Below are 25,840 nucleotides of genomic sequence, written 5' to 3' on the forward strand. Positions count from 1 at the left end.
AAGTGGTTCTTAGAACAAACCCAAAATTCTTGCCTAAAGTAATTTCAGCATTCCACATCAACCAGTCAGTGGAACTACCGGTCTTCTTTCCAAAACCACAAACAGTAGCAGAAAGGGCCCTACATACATTGGATGTCAGAAGGGCAATATTGTATTATATAGAAAGAACACAAACTTTCAGAAAGACCAAACAGCTATTTGTAGCGTTTTCTCCTACACATAAGGGCAATCCCATCTCTAAAGCAGGCATTGCCAGATGGATTGTAAAATGTATACAAATATGTTACTTAAAAGCAAAGAGGACATTAACTGTTCCTCCTACAGCTCACTCTACACGTAAACTAGGAGCATCTATGGCATTCTTGGGAAACATTCCACTAGATGACATATGCAAAGCAGCTACCTGGGTTACACTGCATACCTTCACAAAGCACTATTGTGTAGATGTGCACACAACACAACAAGCTGTATTAAAGACTTTATTTCAGACTGTTGCAACAGACACAGGCGACCACCGCTAGGGAGAGAACTGCTGTATAGTCTATTCATAATGTACCATCTGCAGCCCATATGCCTCAAACGGAATTTGCTGCTTACCAGTATGCATCTGTTCTTGGCATAGAGGGCTGCAAAGTGGTGCATGCCCTCCCAGCCTACCCGGAAACCTGTGTCTGTTCCAACAATATCTAATTTAGATACACTTACATGGGCATTTCTATCTGTATTCTATCATACTACTCCATCTAACACTACTATGGCAAAACAATCTAAGGATGGAGCCGATGCCCATGCGCACTAGCAACCAAAGGAGGAGTCACCAAGCTATAAAAGACTCTCCAAGAGAAAAACAAGTGCAATCATCCGAGCCCAACGCCAGATGGCGATCTATTCATAATGTACCACTCTGCAGCCCTCTATGCCAAGAACACATGCATACTGGTAAGTAGCATATTCCTTCTGCTTAGTAGCAAGCGTTTACACATTTCCTGCATCTTAAGCTTATAAGTAAGAGTAGATACATTTTTTATCGTTTCAGTGGTTTAATCAGTTGAACAAATGTGCGTCCATTGGTAACCCTCCTGTAACATGGATATGTAAGGTGTTGGGCATTGTTTGCTCTGAGAATCCAAAATTCACTTACAGCTTGCGGCCTCAGACAGATATTACTTTGGTGCAAAACCCCTTCTTGAGCATACGAAGATCTGTTTCTGTCTTCCGTGGTGCTCTGTTTAATTGCAGTCTTCTTTCGCAAGCTGTAGTTGTGCCTCACCTCCTATGTGTCACTTAAGGGTTCTATAAGTGAAGTACTGCCTGCAGACAGGCGTGTCCACAAGTGGGAGTTTTTGTTGACTTAGCCATATTGAGGAAGGAAATAACGTTGCTTCCAAAAAATGAATCACCCTTTGATTAAACATGCCTTCAGAGTGGTAGGTTGCTCTTCAACACAGCAATCAATCCATGATTCACAATCTCAGACAAAGCCACAAAAATATTTCACACATCTTTAGACATTTCTTAATGTTTGCCAGCATGTAGTGCACGTTTTAGTACTGAATAGACATGTTTTGGGTCTTCGTGCTTTTGAAAATACTGTATGTCTTGCGTTGCTCTGAAGCAAGGTCATGCTTATGTCAATCACATTTGTTCTTTGGCCTAAGAAAGCACCAACTTTACATTTGCTGATGAAACATCATCTTTGTTCGGTCCTACACTAGTGTTGCATACTGTACTAGGTGCTTTAATAGGCTGGTGCAAGATCTGGGTCTTCCTTTATTTATTCTCTTGGGATTTGTCCTGGGATGCAGTTCATTATTGCCCGCTACATTTATTTGATTTTATATTTTAAGTTGGGGACACAGTATTTTTCACCAGCAAACTCCTTTGTTCCTCTATATAAAGAATTGCATATTTGAATTTTTTCTCTAACTGTGGTAAGCTTGAGTGCAGAGTGGCATTCCAAATTAAGGATACCCCCATGTCTTCAATCTGTTCTGATGGTGGGCTTTAGAACAAAATTTGACAAAATGTGCTACTTTATAATCACACGGTTGGTAGACCTTCATCACTAGTGAACTACAGAATCACAACTTTGTCCAAGAAACAACCTTTTGTTGTGAAAAGACAGTTTCTACAAATCAGTCTGTGAGATCAAGAGAATCTTACTTCTGGAATGTTTATTTCTTCCGCTCGACAAACGAAATGTGGTTCACTGGTAAACTGTAAAAGCACAATTGAAACATTTTCCCCAAACATGAGGGAGTACCTAGACCGTACATTGTCGGCTGCTCAAGCACTATAGAAAGTAGTCAAGAATGATCTAAGAATGTGGCGGTTGAATGGCTCAACAGGCTTAATCCAGACCTCAGGCAAATTGAAACTGAACAGAAGAGTATTTGGTTGGATTGTTACCATGTGGAGATTGCCAAAGGGCGACCCCTCATTACCGGGTAGCATACCTCCAAATTCAGACCATATGTATAATGAAAGTGCAAAATCACTACGGTTGAATGACCTTCTTTTTAACTTTCATGCCACATCTTGTATGCTTGTTATTCCTTTACAGTTTTAGCCAAATTAAGTGCACGTACGTGTGTGACATATTTGGGGGGAAAATCTAAAGTGCCAGAGATGGGCAAGGGAACCTATGGTTTCAGACTCCACATCTGTGCCAAGAGCAAGAGTCTCCCCGGGGGAGGCCAGATAATTCACCCATCCCTTCAGCTGCTGCATTAACTGCTTTGGTGTCTGGATATCATATTTAATTTGAATTGTTACTTGTTAAGCGCTCGAATGCCTTGGCATCTTGGCGGTGACTGTGATACATCGAACTGAGAGCATCATGAGTAGGATGTTAAATCGTGGAGAATAACCATGTTTTCAGCTCCTTCCTAAACATCCGCAGGTTAGGTTGAGGTCGCAGTGCAGACGGCATCTGATTCCAGAGTTTGGCCGCACAGAATGAGAGTGCGGGCCCCCCATCTTGCCTTACAGCTTTTTGGGATACATATGAGGCCCTTCATAGAGGATCTAAGTGTTCTGGCAGGAGAATACCTAGAGAAAAATTTCTGTATCTCCCCAGAGATTCCTCTATAAGGTGCCTTGTGCACCAGGCAGAGAGACTTAAACTCGACTCTTTGCTGGACTGGAAGCCAGTGTAAAGCTCTAATGGCCTGCGAGGTGGGACGACCCTTGGGGATGTTCATGAGCAATCTGGCTGCAGCATTTTGCAGGGATTGCAGCTTCCTCTCCTGCGCCTGATCAATCTCCACAAAGAGCGTGTTGCAGTAGTCTAATGTAGATAGAAAAAGTGCCATTACAACGGTCTTTTGAAGTTCATATGCAATGAAAGGAAAATTTTTCCTCAATGTTTCTGGAAGGAAGAAGCAAGAGGAGGTTAGCTGATTAAATCGGGATGAGAGATTGAGTTGATCATCAAGGGTCACACCCAGATTCCTAACCTTGGTAACAGGGCGAGGACAAACTCCTGCCTCTGTTGGCCACCAGCTGTTATTCCATAGAGAGGGTCCCTTACCAAACTCCAGGACCTCGGTTTTATCAGTATTTATTTTCAGAATGTTTTGGCTCATCCAGATCATGATGTCTTTCAGACATGCATGAAAACTGTTAGCCACTAGTTCTGGTGGTTTAGATACCTCTATTGTAAGCTGTGAATCATCGGCATACATGATCAAGTAGAAACCATGTTTCCTAACTAAGTTTGTCAGCGGGGACACATAAATATTAAAAAGGGTTGGTGACCGGGCAGATTCCTGCGGGACACCACATGGGAGCTGAAAGGTCTCAGGCTGTAGATTCTCCCATTGAATATTCTGTTCCCTCTTTTCTAGAAAGGAGGAGAGGAGAGTCTGAGCGGTATCCTCTATTCCCACATCTCTAAGCCGCTGCACCAGCACTGTGTGGTTCACTGTATCAAATGCTGCCGGGAGATCTAAGAGGATGAGGACCGCTCTGCTCCCCCCTCCATCAACTATCTACCGAATCCCCTCAGTGGCTTGTAATAGAGCTGTCTCCGTCGTATGACACGGCCTATAACCATGCTGTGTCTGGTCCAGCAAGAAATTGTCTTCCAATAATAATAATAATGATCTTTATTTAGATATAAAACATATCTTTAAAAGAATTTACAGATTCACAGCCTGACCGAATATTAGAATAAAAACTGATAGAAATAACAACACAAGTTTAGATATGAACGCACAATCCATTAACAAACATTGTAAAAACAGGGATTTTATCTCATAGTGTATTTTAAAATCACAAAAATTGAAACAAGGCGCCAGCTTGCATTAGTTCTAACCAGATTTTGTCTAACATTGCTAAGGATAATGCCAGTTAATGCTGTTTTCGGTGAAAAGAAAAGGATTGGGCACTTTAGCATGGTCTCCTTAGGTTAAAGATGTGATATGCTCGCAGGATAAATTTTATAAATTTTATGTTTAGCGCTGTGTTTTCCGGGTTCAAAGCTGCCATGATGGCTTGCCTGCAGGTCTGAACACCCAGCCTATTCCATTCTGATTTTAAACCAGACCTGCGTTCTGTGTTAAGGGCTGGGCAAAGGCAGCTTACATGCAACATGGTTTCCGCTGTTTCCCCACATCCTCTACAAGAGAGATCTTCCGATGTGCGTCGCCATGATGGTAAATCTTGCAAGAAACGCCAGTCACCCAGCCTGATGGCAATAAAGCTGCGTTTCAGGTATAATGGATATGTGCTGGCCAGATAGCTGGCTGGGACCGGGTGTCTGTAGGAATTTATCGTGACCCAGGCGTGACTACGTTTCAGAAAGAGTGCTTTATCAGTGAGACGAGAACTCAATCTCACACATTTTTTTATAGCTTTTTTAAATGCTATCTGGCCTGGGTTTAGGGCCCACAACTCGCTTGCTGACATTTGTTTAATGGCGTCTGTAAAGAGACGTCCGTACAGACCCCCCGGGTTTTTCTGGCTAATTTCTTGCCAGACTAGGGATTCTAAAGTACCTGGCTCAGCTTGTCTTAACTTGTGACACATGTTAAGGTATGCCCCAGTGGCTGAGGCCTCGTAGTTTATTAGCCCCATCTCCAGCCTAATCTGTGCTGCAGAAGCGGTCTTTGGCAACCGGAGCACCCCTTTATAAATGTTAGTGGTCTGTTGGTTCAGGGTTGTGTTCATTTTACCACTGAAAATCTCAACGCCGTAGGATAGGGTGGGGCCAACCTTTGCTCTCATTACCTCCAAAAGGGGGGCTAAGGTTGGACCGGAAAGGTCTTTCGCAAGTTTGCCTAGTGACACCATTAGGGTCACAGCTTTAACTCCGATCTCTCTACGCTGTTTCTTGTAACTACTTTTTGAGTCAAGGTGGACGCCTAGGTATTTATAGGACTGGCCAATTTCTAAACTAACATTATTGAATGACCAGCCGCCCCCTGTGTATCGTTTCTTGCCGAATGTAACTACTTGCGTTTTCTTTAGATTAACCTCGAGTTGGTTGCAAGGAGATGATATTGTATCATCTCCTTGTTTACAGCTTTTTCTAGTACCTCTGCTGTTAAAGGCAACCTGGAAATTGGCCAGCAATTTATGTGCTCCAAGGGATCAAGGGCTGTTTTTTTGAGAATTGGTCTAATACAGGCCTTTTTGCAAGCATTGGGATATTTACCAGTTTCTAGGACTTGGGTCAAAAGAGGAGTAAGATGTGTACTAATAGTCTTCAATGCTAGTTGAAATATGGCTGGAGGGCAGGGATCATTAGGGGAGCCCAGTTTTATTGATAGCATGAGTTTGTGGACCTCCTCCTGAGTAAGTTCCCTGAAATGCGAAAACCTACAATGTGCTGGCCAAGCTTCTATGTTTGAGGTGCTGCTACCGGACGGAACAGTGGCCGAATTTAGAAGATCATTGTAGATCAGTTGCACTTTACTCTGGAAAAATTTAGCCATTTCATTACAGAAGACTTGATCTGGCCTGAACTGTGCAGTATGCTGTTTTTTGACTAATGTGAAAACAGTTTTAAAAAGTTCCTTTGAGGAATGTGCTGTGAAATATGCCCGCTTAGCTTCGATGATTGCTTGCTTATATTTTTCGGAGTTCGCATTATAGGTTGACTTGTGCTTGGGGCTGTAGTCTGTCCTCCAGGACTTTTCACTTCTTCTACAGTCCATGTCTATGACTTTTAGGCCCGGACTATACCAGGGTGAATTTGCTGAGGCCCTTTTGACTGTTTTATTTATTTCAGGGGCAATGCCATTTACAGCTATCCTGATCCAGTTATCAAACTAGTCGGCAACTGTATCATGGTCACCTGCCAGAGTAGACACACCAGGGTTCAAAGCATGTTCCAGGTCACCCCTTTGTAGCTTATTTCATTTCCGGACCCTCTCCTTTATAACAAGGGTGGGAATCGGTCGGCTGGGCATTGCTTGCTACCTCAAAATATACGGCTCTATGATCAGTCCAATGTAGCAGTAGGGTCTTAGTCATAGTTAATTCAGGTTCATTTGTAAAGATCCCATCTATTGTATGGCCCGCCGAATGCGTAGGTTCCGACACTAATTGGGAAAGACCATATGCTGCAAGATTGTCTACAAGTCTCGCTGTGTCTTGGTTATTCCCTAATTCAAGGTGATATTTAAAATCCACCATTATAGTGAACGAGTCAGAGTCCAGGCTTAGCTCTAGGAAATTCAGGAGGGCTTGCGAAAAAGCAGTTCTAGACCCTGGGGGCGGATATACAAGAAGATCTTGAAACGTAGAACAATCGTTCAATTTAAATAAACTGTAGCGCCTCTGCCGGGAGCAGCGTTGAGGCCTCGTGATGCAGTTTTAAGGGATCTCGGTAGATCATGGCTATGCCCCCACCTCTACCCTCCGCCCTGTGCTGTTGTGCCACTGCATATCCCGGGGGAAGGGCCACATTCCAATCAGGGTCTGAGCTTGCATCTCCAAGTTTCTGTCAGAAAGACAATATCAGGCTTGTCTGATTGTAGGATGTATTCAAATTTGAATTTGTTTTACAAGTGACCGCGTGTTTAATAACATACATGACAGGGTGTGTTTTTGCACTCGTGTCTTAGCCTTACTTCCCTGACCGTGCTTTGTACCTACTTTGTGTAGGGGAGATTGCCTGAGGTCCTGGCCTTTTGTGCATTTTGAAATGGCCTTCTTCCGTGTGTGTGGTGTAGTCAGGTCCCTACCCACAGCACAGGTTAGTGGAGTGAAGCAAAAGCCGCAGCCTAGGCATTTGTATGTTTCAGGTTTTAGCCCCCCTTCCAGCAGTTAGAGATCTGGCACTCACCCTTCCTAATAGTGAAGAGTTGTTGCTGGCTATATCTGAGGACAGAAAATTGACTATTGGTACCGACGCGGACGAGCTTGCCTTTGGCTCACCGTCTTGCCTTTGGCGCACCGTCAGCGTGCCAGCTGCGTGGTTGAGCCAGCCTGATATTTATGGCGATTTGGAGGTGCAGGCAACTAGAGCGCTGACCCTCACAAGGGCGGGCTCGCTCTAACGGGCGGCACTGCGGGTCGGCGGAAGATCAACTACCAGTTAAAACAGTCTCATTAAAACATCGAAGCAAAGGGCTTGTGCAAAGAACTCTATTAGCAGCAGGAATATTCAAACATTCAGTAGCTCGCAATAGCCACGTACCACAGGCCACGTGGTCGAGCGAGCATGATATTTATGGCGATTGGCAGTCACACAGGTGACCAAAATCCTTCCACTTGATCGCAGCTCAACTGTAAGAGACTTTCACTATTTAACTGGACAGTGTCAAGAAAGATTAAATTCATATTTTTCTGTTACTGGTGTGCCTTTACCTGGTTCGATTGAGTATTCACGTTAATGCACGCAAATTACCAAGTGAACAGTTTTCTTTGGATGGACTCGCCTGTACTTAAACCTTTGTGACGTATACCGTCCTGGGAGTTGATTGTAGTGATTTCACGCATAGTGAGTAGTGTAACTTGTACCTGTATGCGAGAAGGGGGCAAACACAAGTCTGGATTTAATGCAGTGTCTTAACAGAAAGTATGAACGACTAACTCATACAGACAGCCCTATAGCACATAATAAAGCGACCTCTGCTTTTTCCTGAACGTTTTGCAAGATTTCCTCCATTCCCATCACTCAATTTATTTTAGTGTGTTGAAGACTCCTGAAAGTGAACCATCATAACACACACCTCATTTAGAAAGTTTGTCTAGCGGAGTGCTTTCTGCTGGAGTACTTTAAAGCTTGATATTTATCTTTTGAAAATCTGATGTAAGCTGGACGTTTAAAGGTATATATATACAATGCGAATCTGGAATGCTGTTGATGACTTAGGACAGTAAACGGTTATAGACATGGGTGCATTCTTAACATGCACTTCCTTTCACATAGAAAATGTACATACTGTGTGGTTTACCTTTCCAATGCAGGTGTAAAGTCCCTTACTGTATTCTGATAGAAAGATCTTATTGCCTTTTTGATAACTTTGGAAATATTTTAAACCATTACAGTTTCTCCTTTTGAATATCGGGATAAAGTGACCAATCAATTTGCTGTAAATGTGACAATGGCAGACAGTGCCTGCTGTTTTTGCATTCTGAGGACTATACTTGGCTTTTGAGGCATTTCCACATCTGTCGTCCAAGAACACCTGTACCTTAGTTTCCCTAATTTTCCTCACTTCAGGAAAACTAGGTGCTTTTTTTTTTCCTTTTCATATTATTTGACTTCCCTGGTTTTACCCATCCGCAGCTGTCTTCAGAGAGCGAGAGAACCGAAGGGACAATCAGATGGCGCCAGCAAAAGCGAATAAAGTCAGGGTGAATAAAGGTGAGCAGGGAATCGAAGGTGAGCAGGGAATCGAAGCCCTAACTTGCATCTACCCATCATGATCTTTTTTGGGTGTTTTTACCCATTTAAGACCCCTTCTCTCATGGACTGCTTTAATTTGTGTTTAAATTACTTTTTTGATCCTGATGTGCCAAGCACACAGTCTTTTCTTACTGTCTTTTTAGTTGAATTTTGCAACAACTTTTTGAACCATGATATGAGGGTGCTGCTACGATTGCCCCAGTATTTTGAAGCAGTCTAATTTAATACTGGGTTCTTTCTGGCCAAATATAAACCTTAGTATGCTTTTTAATCAGTTGACTATCTTTTGGAAATACTTGGCAAACAGTTACAGTGTATTTGACTTCTTTGATAATTCAAAGAATAGAACCTCTTTTGAAGGAGCCAACTTCTCACTGGCCTATGTATTAGTGTCTGATTTGCTTGTGTCTCAGTCTAATCTCTTTCATTGTTTTTTGTTTTGTTTTTCTCTTCTGTAGTTGTCGAGGAGAAGAAATCCCTGAAGCGAACCTTCCAACAGATCCACGAAGAGGATGACGACGATTACCCTGACAGCTATTCACCTCGAGACCCAGCCACAGGACCCCTTGTGGTACGTTTATAGGTTAAACGTTAAGTCACGTTTGGCTGGTGGTTGAGACACAGCAGCATATGACAGGCAAAGAAAGGTTGAGTGGACGGGAAAGGAATCCTTTGCTGGAAAATGTTTTGATAAGCTTTGTTTGTCGGGTTCCTTTTCCTATACAGCTTTTTTTGCGTGCAAATGTGAATGTCTATGCTGCTACAATAAGGTAGTGAGCCTGCCTTGAGAGCTATAAGTTTGAAGTTGTAGTACAATAACAGAGTAATTGCAACACTGGTGGAAGATATCTATAAGCAGTGCAGTTTGAAATATAGCATGTATATCTGATAATAGCCAACCGACTTCTGTTCTAAGCTCAGCGTCCTGTTTATTGTGTTACTGCATTGTTTTGGCAAAGGGAATGCTTTAGGACCCACTTATGTCGGGCATTGAGACCAGGAAAAGACCAGCACTGGTGAAAGAGCGCATCTTCCCATAACTTGATTAACTTAGTGTGGCAGCTGTTAGTCAAAAGCCTTGTAATAGGAGACACTTACAATAGAAGTCCTTAATGCAGGATTCTTCAGAGAATGTCGGAGTGACCACCATGGTTCCCTTGCAAGTTCTTGGTATTTGGTCCATCAAAAACACATTGCTACATTGAATTTGTTTTTTACCGCTATAGGCGATTTAGATTACTTTTTTTAGTGTTATGCAGTTTCTTGAAGATAGGATATTGACTTAAACATTTTAATCATCTGTAGAAGTCACAATTCCTAGTTCTACTGACTTGCAGTGGCATTGTGATATGCTTGCTGGATAATATTACCTCTGTCGCCTATTTGACAAACCTATTCGGGTTGCAATGTTGAGTATACAAAAAATAGCAAAATTAATAGCTTTGTCAGTTACAATGTCAATAGTTTTAACTTTCGCAAATGTGACACCTATAGCATTTGTAATGCAATGTGTGTTGTATTTACGTGACTTAGATGTATTGATATTACAAATAACAATGGCTTTTATTTTTGTAAATAATTAATACTTAAATAAAAGTTATTGTAATTTATAATGGCAATACCTTAAACGTTTGTAAATAACTTTTGTGAAGATTATGTTCAGTGTATTTTATTGTGACGAAAATCCAAGCACATTGCATTTGCACCTACACACACACAGAGCCCCACACACACACACACACACACACACACACACACACACACACACACACACACACACACACACACACACACACACACATAGATGTGGTGGTGATGGATCTGGGGGATATGGTGGTGGTGGATGTGTTGGTGGATGCGGTGGTGGATGTGGTGGTGGTCATGGATGTGGTGTTGGTGGATGCAGTGGTGGATGTGGTGGTGGTGGATGTGGTGGTGGTGGATGCGGTGGTGGTGGATGCGGTGGTGGTGGATGCGGTGGTGGTGGATGTGGTGGTGGATGTGGTGGTGGGTGTGGTGGTGGTGGTGGGTGTGGTGAAAGTGGTGGTGGATGTGGTGGTGTTGGATGCGGTGGTGGATGTGGTGGTGGTGGTGGATGTGGTGTTGGTGAATGTGGTGGCGGTGAATGGGGTGGTGGATGCGGTGGTGGAGGTGGATGCGGTGGTGGAGGTGGTGGTGAATGTGGTGGGTGTGGTGGTGGGTGTGGTGGTGGATGTGGTGGTGTATGTGGTGGTGTATGTGGTGGTGGATGTGGATGTGGTGGTGGTGCATGCGGTGGATGTGGCGGTGGATGTGGCGGTGGATGTGGCGGTGGATGTGGTGGTGGATGTGGTGGTGCATGTGGAGGTGGATTTGGAGTTGATGGTGGATGTGGTGGTGGTGGTGGTGGTGGTGGTGGATGCGGTGGTGGTGGTGGTGGATGGGGTGGTGGATGTAGTGGTGGTGGGTGTGGTGGATGTGGTGGTGGTGGGTGTGGTGGATGTGGCGGTGGATGTGGCGGTGGATGTGGCTGTGGATGTGGCTGTGGATGTGGCTGTGGATGTGGCTGTGGATGTGGCTGTGGATGTGGCTGTGGATGTGGCTGTGGATGTGGCTGTGGATGTGGCTGTGGATGTGGCGGTGGATGTGGCGGTGGATGTGGCGGTGGATGTGGCTGTGGATGTGGCAGTGGATGTGGCAGTGAATGTGATGGTGGATGTGGTGGTGGATGTGGTGGTGCATGTGGAGGTGGATTTGGAGTTGATGGTGGATGTGGTGGTGGTGGTGGATGTGGTGGTGGTGGTGGTGGTGGATGTGGTGGTGGTGGTGGTGGATGTGGTGGTGGTGGATGTGGTGGTGGTGGTGGTGGTGGTGGTGGTTGTGGTGGTGGTGGATGTGGTGGTGGTGGATGTGGTGGTGGTGGATGTGGTGATGGTGGATGCGGATGGGGTGGTGGCGGATGGGGTGGTGGATGTAGTGGTGGTGGTGGGTGTGGTGGATGTGGCTGTGGATGTGGATGTGATGGTGGATGTGATGGTGGATGTGGTGGTGGATGTGGTGGTGGATGTGGTGGTGATGGTGGATGTGGTGGTGGATGCGGTGGATATGGTGGTGGATGCAGTGGTGGTGGTGGTGGAGGATGCAGTGGTGGTGGTGGATGCAGTGGTGGTGGTGGATGCAGTGGTGGGGGTGGTGGATGGGGTGGTGGATGTAGTGGTGGTGGGTGTGGTGGATGTGGTGGTGGTGGGTGTGGTGGATGTGGCAGTGGATGTGGATGTGGCGGTGGATGTGGCAGTGGATGTGGCGGTGGATGTGGCGGTGGATGTGGCGGTGGATGTGATGGTGGATGTGGTGGTGGATGTGGATTTGGAGGTGATGGTGGATGGATGCACACATGGATGGATGCAAATGTGAATGGGTGGGTGAATGGATGCATGGATACGCTTATAGTTGAAGACTAAGCCATGGCTGTGTCACTGAAAACTATCGAAGCCGAATTGTGACGAGCCCATCAGAAGCTATCAGATCATTTTCATCAACACCTGCCGCTCCCCACCTTCAACTGGGCAATGAGGGCGTGTTTGGTGATGCAAGCAGGAGGAAAAGGTTCAGCTACCTGCGAAACTGTAAACCACCCCCATTTGAACAACAGACTAGACAGAGCCGAACACTAATCAAATAAAGCCCACGAAGTCCATATATTACAGTAAAAACAGAGTTTAAGGCAAGCAGACATGGGCTGCAGTCTCCAAGGTTGCTTACCCGTAGAATAAACACAGCTGTACACGGGGTAAAATTAGACAGACATTCAGAATAACAAGCTTTAAACAAGGGGCGGAGCGAGGGGGAGGTGTGCTGGGAGAGAGAGTGGGGAGGGGAAGAGCTGCTGGCGGAGTTCCAAGCGCTATATGTCAAAAATATTATTGTTAGTAATTTGATGGGCAATTAATTTGCAGTGGAGGAAATACGCTAATAACAGAACATTCAGTATATAGACCTAGACAGAGGGAGGGAAGACAAGAACGCTAGTTGCCGTAATGAAAGAATCAAAGTTTTGGATGAGGATTAACCAGCTGCTTTAATAGTGAAGGACCTTTTGGCAGCAGTCATAATGAAATCTTCCTGAAAAAAGGCAATGAGCTGAATAGTCCACGGAACCTGGACTCAATTCTTCCTGCTGAATTCCGTGCTGTATGCTGGAGGGGGAGGTGTGCTGGGAGAGAGAGTGGGGAGGGGGCGGAGCGGGAGGAGCGTCGTGAGGGGAGAGAGAGTGGGGAGAGGGCGGAGCAGGAAGAGCTGCTCTCGGCAGGCTGGGGAACAGATGCTGCTGTTCGTGTGCCAGCAGGAGAGGTCCGCAGTTGTGCGTCTCCTCCCTCATCATCTGGCTCCTGGAGGAAGGTTAGCGGCTCTCGTGATGTCCTCGGGCAAAGGGAGGTTAGCGGCTCTCGTGATGTCCTCGGGCAAAGGGAGGAGGGTGGGAAGAAGCCGGGGGGAGGGGAGGAGAGGCGGGATGTCTTTTCAAGGTTTAAACAAGGGGCGGATCGAGGGGGGGGGTGTGCTGGGAGAGAGAGTGGGGAGGGGAAGAGCTGCGGGCGGAGCCTGAATTCTGTGCTGTATGCTGGAGGGGGAGGTGTGCTGGGAGAGAGTGGGGAGGGGGCGGAGCGGGAGGAGCGTCGTGAGGGGAGAGAGAGTGGGGAGAGGGCGGAGCAGGAAGAGCTGCTCTCGGCAGGCTGGGGAACAGATGCTGCTGGGGAAGTGATGAGGGGAGGTGCCCTGAAGAAATGCGACACGACAGGCAGGGGAGGGGGCGGAGCGGGGGTGTGGGAGGAGTGCGGCTGAGGGAAAAGACGTGCAAGGCAGGCGGCTGGGGGCATGTGCACGCGCTTTTAATGTCAATGCGCATGCGCATTGAGCTTGAATTTCACGGGCACTGCAAGGAATCGCCATAGATTCCTTGCAAGTTGGTTAAAGTCTGTTTAAGCCCCCATAGTCTCGCAAGCTCAATGCGCATGCGCATTGACAGGCGAGACCTAAAAATGAATGGCTGCAGTCTTTCCTTAATGGAGTTGTCTTGAAGTAGGCCTTCTTTGCATCACAGAGCAACACAAAGTGCAACCTTGTCACTTTCTGAATAGGCAGGGCTTCACCTTCCCTTGCATTCTTAATCAGCGGTGTGCATCTTCCATTGTATTCCTAATCCGCTGTGGATTTTAATACCAGAACTTAAAGGCAAACACTAGCAGGGTGAAGTATTCTCAAGTCTATAATATAGTAGACCGATCCTAGCTTTGTTTTCTTAAAAGCATAATTTTTTTTGTTTTCTTTCTTCAGGCTGATGATTTGATCAAAGCACTGCAGGAACTTGAGAATGCAGCTTCCGGTGATGCCACTGTCCGACAGAAGATTGCATCTCTGCCACAGGAAGTTCAAGATGTGTCCTTACTCGAAAAAATAACCGGTGCGTTTCTTTGGAATCAGGCTGGGCATTGAAAGAGAAGATAACAGGTGCAAAGCATGAGATTGATGCAAGGAACAGGCATGGGAGACAAAACCTTCCTGATGTGAGAGACGATAACGGGTGCATATGCATAGGAGGAGAAAACAGGTATATGGCATGTGAAGATATCAGGTGGAAAGATTGGGAAGGGAAGATAATAGGTTCAGGGCTTGCAAGGCATGAGTAGAGTAAAGCATGACAAAATGGTGCAAGGTATGAAAAGAAACTGCCAGGTGTGGAAATTGAGGAGTAAAAATAACGATACGGCATGAGATGCCAAGCATGAGAATATAAAATAATGTGTGCCAGATTCAGGTGGCATGGGTGGGTAATCTAGTGCAAGCAACTGTGATATAAGTGACATCACAGGCTTTGGTGTGTAAGGCTAGCGAAGGGCAGTCACTGATGTAAGGCTTAGGAAGAGAACCTAAAACGTTGAAAAGAAGGACAGCGAACAAGATAACCATCTGACCGTAGCTGATCCGAAAGTTGCCTTGTTTGCTATAATTACATGTCCCGCGAAGGTAGGGAGTGCAAGGCATGATACAGGAAGCTATGTGTGCCTTAAACCATGGTAATGTAAGCAAACTGATAAAAGTTGATAACTAATGCAAGTTGTGGTAAGGAAAAGTAAATGCTGTAATACAGAAGACGTGCTCCTAAGTAGTGCAAAGCATGTAAGTACTAGAGAACTAATCCAAGAAATGTCAATGGTGGCTAACCAGTGCTGGACATAAAAAGAAGAGACTTCTTGCAGAAGCATTATCTGTGAAGATAATCAGCTACAATGCACGATAAGGGTAGTTAGATTGAGGATATGGGAACAAAAGTTGTTTACAAGGCATGGTACAACAATGACCATTTAGTACATGGAGATACTATTTCAGTAGAGATAAGTAAATCTAACTAGGGCAGAGTCGGCAAAATGAAGGCGGCCTCCCAATCATGGGATGTTATGCAGGCATGGTGAAAAGCCTAACCAGCGTTGGAAGAGTGCACTGCATATGATATGTTCATAGATGCAGCACATGAAGGAAGGCAGGAAATGAAGGATGCATGTGTAGAGAATCGTCATAGCACATGACTGAGGCAGAAGCAGCTGCTGGGGGAAAGGCATCTAGTTAATGATGCGATCAAGCACATGAAGACTAGGTGCAATACATAATCATTGCATAGGTAGATGGTATGGGAGAACATCCATGAAGATGTCCTATATTATGACCCTGAGATGATTACAACTGTGGAATTAACAGATAATTGAAGCCTTGCATGGGTCTGAGATATTCAGCATGCCACCAGATAAGAAATGCTTGTATACTTGAAAGAGTTGCATAAGGCATTGAGCAAAAGAAGGAATTCAGATAGGGTGGAGTTTAAGATTTGAACTAGGAGTGCTGCAGGTAATGACAGGTAAGTCTAAGACATGTTACTAGATGAGAGGTGGAGGTTTGATAGGCACTGTAGAAGACTGCAAGCAGCAATATGAAGTAAAAGTAACGGGTCCAGGATATGGGTTTATTGTTGGGACTAGCAATGAAAGAATATGTAAAAAGGCATGGTGTAGGATTGAGGCTGAGAAGTGTGGTCAAGAGAAGAGGAAATTAAGTATTCTCTAGCATTGGATCTTTTATATATTCACATATGTATGTATGTATGTATAAACCGTTTTGTAATGCGCTTCGTTACTTGGGAGTATCCTGGCGCGAATTGGGAAAAGCAGAGAAAAGAGCAGCAAGAAAACAACTTAGGTTACAGTCCTGAACAGATGAGTTTTCAGGTCTTTCCCTGTTGTGAGGCTTGGACTTCCTGGTGGACTTTAAAAGCAGTGAACAGTGTTGAAATTACCCCAGGCCTGAGCAACAGTGTTTGCTTCATTCGAAACAACTCAGACGTAATCCAATGAGGTGGGAGTGCCAGCTCTGCTTCTCCCCATAGAGGTCACCATAGCTCACATTTCTATTGCATATCCTCTTTAAAGGAGTCCTTAAGTGCAGCTCTGTCCTCATCCTATCAGTTATTTTAGTTACCTTGGTACTGAACCAGACCTATCTTTAGCAGACTACTGAGAGTTGTTTTAGGGTAAATTTCTGTTCGAGGCATGTGGGCTGCTGAATTCATATCTGTGCATAGATCGCCGCCTAGTGTTGGGTCCGGATGATTGCACATTGTTGTCCTGGAAGAGTCTTCGAAGTATCACGAGATAGGTGGCTCCTCCCCTGGACTACAGTGCGCATGGGCATCGACTCCATCCCCAGATTGTTTTTTTCCGCCATTGGGTTCGGATGTGTTTCGGTTCCCTCTGTCGGAATCGATAGTTGTTTAACTTTCCTTACTTGAGACCAAAAGGTCTTTAGGATCTCGCGTCGGTATTGTTATCGGTCGGGTTGGTTATTCATCGGCTCCGATCAACTGCTGCCCTTCCGCGTGCTGTTGGCGTGGACGGGCCTACACGACGCTCCAGACTACTTCAACATGGAACGAAGTCCATTTAAGAGGTGCCCAGTGTGTGCCTCAAAGTACTCGCACATCGACGTGCACCCAGTGTGCAACAAGTGCTTGTCGCCGGACCACGACGAGGCCAAGTGTATGGCCTGCTCCAAGTTCCGGTCGAAGAAGACTCTCAAGCTACGCCGGGCCGCAAGACTGCAGGCCCAGAGTTCGGCACCCCCACTAGCAAACATCTTTGAAGAGGATGTTGAAGACGACACCATCCTAAATGTTTCGGACTCTAACCCGGCGTCGGAGGGCGAGGAAGACTACGACGCGGGAGACTAAGAGTTCGAGGAAGTCGTCGAGGAGGTAGGGGACGACGACGGGGCCATTGCCACCGTGGAGGATAGCTCAGAGGAGGAGCATCCTCAGACTGACTCCGGGGTCAAACCCCATCATTTGGCCCAGGTCGAGGGATCGCCTTCGGGCCTTACCCAAGACCTCAATACTCGTCCCACGGCCCCGCCTCCTGACCCGGCCACGGACATTGGTGATGCGCCACTCCCGGTCCAGAAACCGAAAGTGAAGCCATCGGGGTCAACACCATCGGGATCGAAACCGAAAGTGCAAGTCGCACTGGTTGGGTCAAAGGCGCCGGAGACCTCGGCGCCGAAGAAATCCAAAATGGCTGTCGAGCCCAAGAGCCACGCCAAAATGGCCGATCCGAAGACCACGGTGCCTAAGGCTAAGACCCCCGACGCGGCGGCGTCGACGCCGAAGCTGGTCGATGCTCTAAAGAGTCGCGTCAACGCCAAGAAGGTCGATGACCATAAGAAGGCCCCGAAGAAGCGTCAGGACGACCCCAAGCCTATGACTGCACCAATCCCAGTCGAGAAAGCAAAGGGAGGTGCCGCGTCGGCTCCGAAGACGGCTGCTTTGGTCGCCGACCCAAATCCGGACTCGGAGGACTCGCTCGAGCCGATCCGGCCCTCCCCATCCCTCACCAAGAAGGTCTCGAAGTCCCTGCAGCGGATTCGGGAGGAAGCCGCGGCGACCGAGCCAAAGGATGCTGTGCCGCACAAGCCTCCACAGAAGCCGGCAAAGGCGCAGACGCCGATTCACTTTACGCTACCGCCGAGAACGGCGCCGAAGGCCTTCGCTCCGAAACATGGGGCCGGGGTGCCTATAAAGCTGGTTTCAACGCCGAAGGCATCATTGGTGGTGCCAAAGACACGGCATCAACCACTGGCAGACGAGGAGCGTCGAGAGGTCATCATCGACGCCAACACAGGCAAGCTCTCTCTCCTCAAGAGGAAAATCACCCCGGAGCCTGCGTTGGAACATTTCCATATTCCCCTTAAAAAGAAGTTGGACTCTGCCGGTGCATCTGCCCCTATGGAGCCGACATCTCCACAGGGTCTGGACCTCTCACCCACTCACTCTAACGCTGGGGAGGGTGACGGAGACGAGGAGGACGAGTATAATTATCCAGCATACTCGGACCCAGAGGATGTCCATGAGCCATGGTCTGCAGGAAGCGACCCTGAGGACCCTCAGTCAGGACACGAGCCGCAGCTTTTTGCTGCAAAAACTTCACCAACGGAGGACTCTGCAGCCTTCAACGCTTTAATTGAAAGAGCTGCGGCCAACCATGATGTCGACCTCCACGCTGACCCAGTGGATGTCGATTTTCTTTTTGACACTTTCTCAGTGGCTGAAAAGACCGTCAAGACATTGCCAATGCTCAAGGGTGTGCTAAAGCATGCGCCAGAGGTTTTCAAGGAGCCCACCCGGGCAAGAGTCATCAATCCTCGCATTGATAAGAAATACAAGGCAGCGCCCACTGACCCAACATACATCAAGGGACAGTTGCCACTGGACTCTTTGGTTGTCTCCAACGCACGTAAACGAGCCAATTCACAGACCACGGGTGATGCTCCTCCCCCTGACAAAGAATCAAAGGTGTTTGAGGCATCAGGGAAACGTATTGCTGCGCAGGCAGCCAATATATGGCGCATATCAAACACGCAGGCGCTACTTGCACGCTACGATAGGGCACACTATGACACCCTAGAAACACTTCTACAGCACTTGCCAGATCAGTATAAGGAGGGTGCGGAAATGCTGATTCAGGAGGGTAAACTCATTACCAATGCCTCCATCAAGTGTGCTCTAGATGTGGCTGATACCGCCTCGCGAGCGATAAATACTAGCGTCCTGCTGCGCCGGCATGCATGGCTCAGAATATCAGGCTTTAAACCAGACATTCAAACCACCATCCTCAACCAAACAGTAAATCCAGACCACCTGTTTGGACCTGAAGTAGATGCCACACTTGAAAAGATGAAGGACACTGACACCGCTAAATCTATGGGTGCCCTTCAGTCCCAGCAGTTTCGGGGTGGTTCCTTTCGCCGCTCCAATAACAGAGGCACCTCAAGGGGTCAAGCGTCACAATCCACACAATTCTATAAGACTAACACCCAATCCTCATATACCAACAAGGGTAGGGGTGGATACCGTGGCAACAACGTCAAGGGCAGAGGACGTGGAAATAACAGCTCCAGGTCCTCCACCGCCAGCAAACAGTGACGCCTTGTCACTGCCCCCCGACCACACAACACCGGTCGGTGGGAGACTCCAGCAGTTCCTGCCCGTGTGGAGGTCCATCACCACGGACAGGTGGGTCAAATCTCTTATTCAGTACGGTTATTGTCTGGAACTCACTTCCATCCCACCAAACATACCTCCAAAGAACCGTCCTATGTCCGAGCACTTGCACTTGTTGCAGCAAGAAGTTCAGGTCATGCTGCAAAAAGGGGCAATAGAGCTCGTTCCACTGCAGGAAAGGGGAACAGGGGTTTACTCCCTGTACTTTCTAATCCCAAAGAAGGACGGATCTCTCAGGCCCATCCTGGACCAGTGGCGGCTGGTGACATTTGAACATGGCGGGGCGTAAACATTTTGCCGTAATACACCTTCAGCGAGCAAGTGTAGAGACCGAGACTGAACAACGTATGGGGGGTCCGGGGGTTCCCCCTGGAGACATTTTTTAAAAAGAGTGGAGAAATGCCCCCAGCCAGGAGTAGCTGTAAACGCAACTGTTAAACTGATAGATATTAAAGTATAGAAAAACGCATGTCTTCCAAATGCACAAACTCTCTCCACGTGCATGCAAGACCTTTCCACTGTGCTGCTGACGTTCTCAAGCTAAACGAGAGTTGGGCTAGCAGTCTGTGTGAGTGTACAGCCGTATTTCTGCTGCGGACGTATTTCTGCTTCTTATCGTAGTACATCTGTTACTCAAATAATGTTGCTGTCCATACTTGGAATGAATACAACTACCAGCACTTCAGCACAAGTCATATGGTAGAGCTAACAATGTAAATTAACAACACTTTTTTCATCTAGCACCTTTGCAGAGCTTAACACTGTTACACAGCAACCTGTCCCCACAGTTCAACACATCTCAACATCAGTGCAGCACAGCAACGGGTCACTTTCACAAACCCAGCACATCTACAGTGCATGCACGGCGCCCTGCTCGGTTTAAATTGCGTCTTGCCCCCACACATGCACACAGCACCGTACATGACACAGAGAAACCTGGAGCACAGGCAGTAACCAGGAGATAGCTATGCATCCTTTGTGCACACACAAACATTCTCCCTGCTCGGAATGACCCACTCGTTAATGGATAGAAGCTTTCACAAAACAAGCAGTCAGTGACCCCTACCTCAACAGGACCATTGAAGAAAAACTGAATGAACACTGGATAGACCAGGCTTCAACCAAACGTGAAAATGCAGGCACTTTTAAAGGGCGCTTATACCAGAGCACTGCACAGTGTACTGACCCCTTAAACCAAAGCAAAATGTATTCATTTATTTAGAGGTTTGTAAAGTGTTCAGCATATTACTTTGCCGCCATTTCAGAAAAGTAATAGATGAACATTTCATACAACCCGGCCTGTAAAGAAAAATATAATAAACAAGCCTTTACTGAACAGTCCCCAATAAAGGAAAGCGCAGTGAACATCACTTGCACAGAAAGCTCTTTGTTAAAAACATTTTTTAAAAGGAGCAGGTCGTCAAATTTCTTCTTATACAAGCACTTTTTAGAGAACGTTATAATCACTAACATTTGCTGAACTGGCCTTTTAACAAACGAGACCTCTCGTATCCACGTTGCCATGACTCTTCAAGCAGACACAAAACCTCATATAATAGATCTCATATCTAAATTACAGAATCATTTTCATATTAAAAGTGGACGGGTGCACTGAACTCCGAAATAGGCCATGCCCCAGCCCCGACTTGACAACAAGACCCTGAACAGGCCTTTACTAGAAATAAAAAATAAACGCCTGTGCTTTACCTCGGCTGGCGAGCTCAACTGACGGAGTTAGTTCAGAATCAGACATCAGCAGGCAGGCAGTCCGGCCTACTCTCTGGCAGCAACAAATACCAATGATGTAAGCGCCAGCAAGTAGTGAGTAATCCTGACGCAGTAAAAAATCCATTCCGACTGCCAGAGGCCATGCAGAGTGCAGACTCATGCGCGGGAAGCCGTCTGAGGTGTTCCAGTCTGCGCAGACTCGATTACTGCTTCCCACCTGCCACACCCATTCCCAACACGTCACAGGGAGGGGTCCCACCCCCACCCTGTAAGGAGTTGGGAAAGGGTGTGGTGACAAGCTCTCCACTCTCTGATTGACGTGGAGGGTTAGCGATCCCGGGCTTGTTTTCAAAACGCCCGGGGCTAACTTAACCTCCACGCCATCAGGGGGTGGAGACTGCGCTCACAGCTAGTTGTTTGCCGAGCTGATGACATCACAGCCTTCAGGGCTGTGAGGTTCTCAGCCGGCAAAAACACGAAGGCTAGGCTTCCTGAGTTCTCTGCAGCCCCGAGTTCGAGACTGGTATTAATGCCATTAAGTTATTGGAATTTTCGGCAGCTGATAAATGGGCATTTTTTGTAAATTACTATGAACTACATATCCAACAATGTAACAGGGGCGGAGCCCCGACGCCCTAATAGAAAAACCGCCACTGTCCTGGACCTCAGACCTCTCAACATGTACATTCTGTCAGAGCATTTTCATATGCTTACTCTGCAACAGGTTCTCCCACTGCTTCAGCAAGGGGACTTCCTGGCAACTCTGGACCTCAAGGATGCATACTTTCACATTCCCCTGCATCCTTCACACAGAAAGTATCTAAGGTTCACCATTCAAAACCAGCACTACCAGTTCAAGGTTCTGCCTTTTTGGGGTCACCACGGCGCCCAGGGTCTTCACAAAGTGCCTAGCGACGGTGGCGGCGCATCTCAGACGTCAGAACATTCACGTATACCCCTATCTGGACGACTGGCTCATTCAAGCAAAGTCGCACAGACAGTGCGCCGACCACGTGTCCCAAACCATTCACCTTCTGCACGATTTGGGATTCTCACTGAATTACCCAAAGTCCCATCTCCAGCCCGCTCACATACGGCAGTATTTGGGCGCGACCATAAACACTCTGGTGGCTACAGCACAGCCAAATTCAGTGAGGATCAACAGCATTCTATCGCTGATTCAAAAATTCAGACCTCAACACTCACTTCCAGCAAGAGTGTTCATGCAGTTGATCGGCATGATGGCCTCCTGCATCTCCATTGTCCCGCACGCGAGACTACATATGCGCCCGCTTCAGGAGTGCTTAGCACGTCAGTGGACTCAGGCTCATGGGCAATTGAAAGACCTAGTGTTGGTGAGCGGTCGGGCATACAACTCTCTGCATTGGTGGAATCCACAAAACCTTTGCAAGGGCCGACCGTTCCAGGAGCCGGTGCCACAGATTATCCTGACGACGGACGCCTCTCTCCAGGGTTGGGGAGCGCATGTACTCCACTACACAGTGCAGGGACTATGGACATTACAGCAGAAGAAGATGCACATCAATGTGTTGGAACTGATGGCAATCTTCATGGCCTTAAAGGCGTTCAAAGTACATCTGTGCAACAAGGTCGTGTTGATCCGGACGGACAACATGACAGCCATGTACTACATTCAGAAACAGGGAGGGACACACTCTCCACAGTTGTCTCATCTGGCTCAGAGCATGTGGAAGTGGGCCATTCAGAGGAACATCTTTCTCATGGCAGAACACCTCCCAGGCAAAGAGAACCAGATGGCGGACCTGCTCAGCAGGCACAGCCACCAGATGCACGAGTGGGAGATACACTCATCAGTACTCCAGCCGTACTTTCAGACATGGGGTCATCCAGAAATAGACCTGTTCGCCACAAGGGAGAACGCAAAATGCCAAAGCTTCGCCGCCAGGTTCCCACACCCGCAATCGCAGGGCAATGCGATGTGGATGAACTGGTCAGGCAGATTTGCGTACGCTTTTCCCCCAGCACCTCTGATACCGCTGGTGGCGCGCAAGCTCAGGCAGCACTCAATGACTCTCATCCTGGTTGCTCCAACGTGGGCTCGCCAACCATGGTACACCACGTTTCTGGAACTGTCCGTGGTACCGCATCAAAGGCTTCGCCTCACACCCAGCCTTCTGACGCAGAGCCATGGCGACATTCAGCACCCAGATCCGCAACAGCTCAACCTGGCGATCTGGCTCCTGAAGTCCTAGAGTTTGGCTACCTTAACCTTCCTCCGAATTGCATGGACATCATTCGAGAGGCAAGAAAGCCCACTACTAGAGCCTGTTATGCGGCCAAATGGAAGCGGTTTGTCATCTATTGTGCAAACCACAACATCAATCCACTAGATGCTTCCATTCAGAACATCATCTGTTACCTGTTTCATCTGTACCAGTGTAATTTGGCATATACTTCCATCCGCATTCACTTGTCTGCGATGGCCGCATACCTCCAAAATAGGCAGCACCTTTCACTTTTCAAGGTGCCTGCTATCAAAGCTTTTCTGTAAGGACTCAAAAGGGTCATTCCACCACGGACCCCTCCAGCTCCAGAATGGAACCTCAATGTGGTTCTTACAAGGCTGATGGGTCCTCCCTTTGAGCCACTACATTCCTGCGAACTTCAGTTCTTGACTTGGAAGGTGGCTTTCCTAGTAGCAATTACATCGCTACGGAGGGTGAGTGAGCTGCAGGCCCTCACAATTCAGGAGCCTTTCTTCCAGGTTCATGCTAACAGGGTAGTGCTTCGCACTAACCCTAAATTTCTGCCCAAGGTTGTGTCTCAATTCCACATAAACCAAACAATTGAGTTGCCAGTGTTTTTCCAAAATCCTGAGTCCCTGGCAGAGCGGATGCTCCACACCCTTGACGTCAAGAGGGCACTAATGTATTACATTGACAGGACCAAGGATTTTAGGAAGACTAAGCAGCTTTTCGTTGCCTTTGCGTCACACCACAAAGGTAACGCCATTTCCAAGGCTGGTATTGCTAGGTGGATCGTGAAATGTATTCAGATCTGTTATGCAAAAGCTAAACGCACTCTTACAATTCCACCAAGAGCCCACTCCACCAGAAAGTTGGGGGCCTCTATGGCCTTCCTTGGAAACATTCCCTTAGAGGACATATGTAGAGCAGCCACATGGTCTACCACACATACATTTACAAAACATTACTGTGTAGACGTGCACTCTAAACAGCAGGCAGCTGTAGGGCAGGCTGTTCTCAAGACACTTTTCCAAACTGCTGCAGCTGGCACGGGCGGCCGCCGCTAATGGAGGGACTGCTATGTATTCTATGCACAGATATGAATTCAGCAGCCCACATGCCTCGAACTGCAAATGCTACTTACCAGTATGCATCTGTTCTTGGCATGTAGGGCTGCTGACATTCATATCGCCCGCCCTCCTCCCCGGCGCCTGTCGCAGCTGCAGTGTTTACATGCATTTCATGCCATGGTCATCACTCACAAAGTTCACTCCATCTCGGCCACAATGGCTAAAAACAATCTGGGGATGGAGTCGATGCCCATGCGCACTGTAGTCCAGGGGAGGAGCCACCTATCTCGTGATACTTCGAAGACTCTTCCAGGACAACAATGTGCAATCATCCGGACCCAACACTAGGCAGCGATCTATGCACAGATATGAATGTCAGCAGCCCTACATGCCAAGAACAGATGCATACTGGTAAGTAGCATTTGCATTTTGGGACCAGGGAGACACATTTTCGCTGTCACCATGACTGACCGAGATATAACAATCTCTATTCAAGTCCTGTTCTCTATGTGGACAGAAAAAGATTTATACTGATGATCTACATGACCAATGCATTTACTGCCTTTATCCTTCTTTCAGACATTCATGTATATGTAACACTTGTCCTTTTAAAACTCTAAAGGACAAAGAGAAGTTTGGCACTATATCTGCTGGAAAGTTGAAAGAAATGCTGTCTTTCTAAGGATTTCACTCTACCAGTTATAGACGCTGGTACCATCAACATAGACCGCTTCAAAAGCACTGAGGAAGTAGACTGTATCCACAGAGACACCATCATCTATGACAGCATCGACTTTGACACTCTTGATATCATGTCGACAACTGTATTTTGTTTGTTACATTTTCACCCATAAGGGGGAGGGAATTGCTTCTTCCCACTTGCCATCAAATCAGCACCTCCGATTTTCACCAGGTCCCTAGTCACAGTTGTAACCTTTCTCAGACAACAAGGTCACCAAGTGTACCAATACATGGGTGACTGACACAGCAAGGCTCGATCAAAGGACGAGGGAATTAGTCCCTTTTGCAATTTGGGTATCCTGCTAAACAAACCATTCTTCTGTGGAGCCGCACATGAAAATTTCGTTTTTGGAAGCAATACTAGACACACCATTGGGAATGGCATTCTCGTTGCTAGATAGCATGAAGCTTCAAGCAAAGAACTTTTTCACACAATGATAAGTCATGGTCTGACTGTACACGTCACTACTGGGCTTACTGTCATCCTGCACAGGCCTCATACCATTTACAGGCTCTGAATGAGACCCATCCAATAGAAACTTCACATTCAATGGAAACAAGAAAACAGCTCCTGGGGCGACCTAGTACGAGTCACAAATATATTGAAACAAGCACTGTTGTGGTGGAGATTCCT

General features: G+C 47.0%; 1 protein-coding gene across 3 annotated transcripts in view; it reads left to right on the forward strand.

Moving 5' to 3' along the window:
* Positions 1-25,840, forward strand: part of RPRD1B (regulation of nuclear pre-mRNA domain containing 1B) — a 271,887-nt gene that overhangs the window by 134,222 nt on the left and 111,825 nt on the right. For 2 of the 3 annotated variants that reach the window (XM_086932237.1, XM_086932236.1), the window contains exons 4-6: positions 8,744-8,821; positions 9,322-9,434; positions 14,174-14,300. In XM_086932237.1, coding sequence (XP_086788363.1) covers positions 8,744-8,821; positions 9,322-9,434; positions 14,174-14,300 — 318 coding nt within the window. The remainder of the gene's footprint in view (positions 1-8,743; positions 8,822-9,321; positions 9,435-14,173; positions 14,301-25,840) is intronic. The other variant, XM_086932238.1, reaches the window with a different exon arrangement.

Source organism: Lissotriton vulgaris, chromosome 7 (genome assembly GCF_964263255.1).
Source record: "Lissotriton vulgaris chromosome 7, aLisVul1.2, whole genome shotgun sequence".
In the NCBI taxonomy this organism is placed as follows: domain Eukaryota; kingdom Metazoa; phylum Chordata; class Amphibia; order Caudata; family Salamandridae; genus Lissotriton; species Lissotriton vulgaris.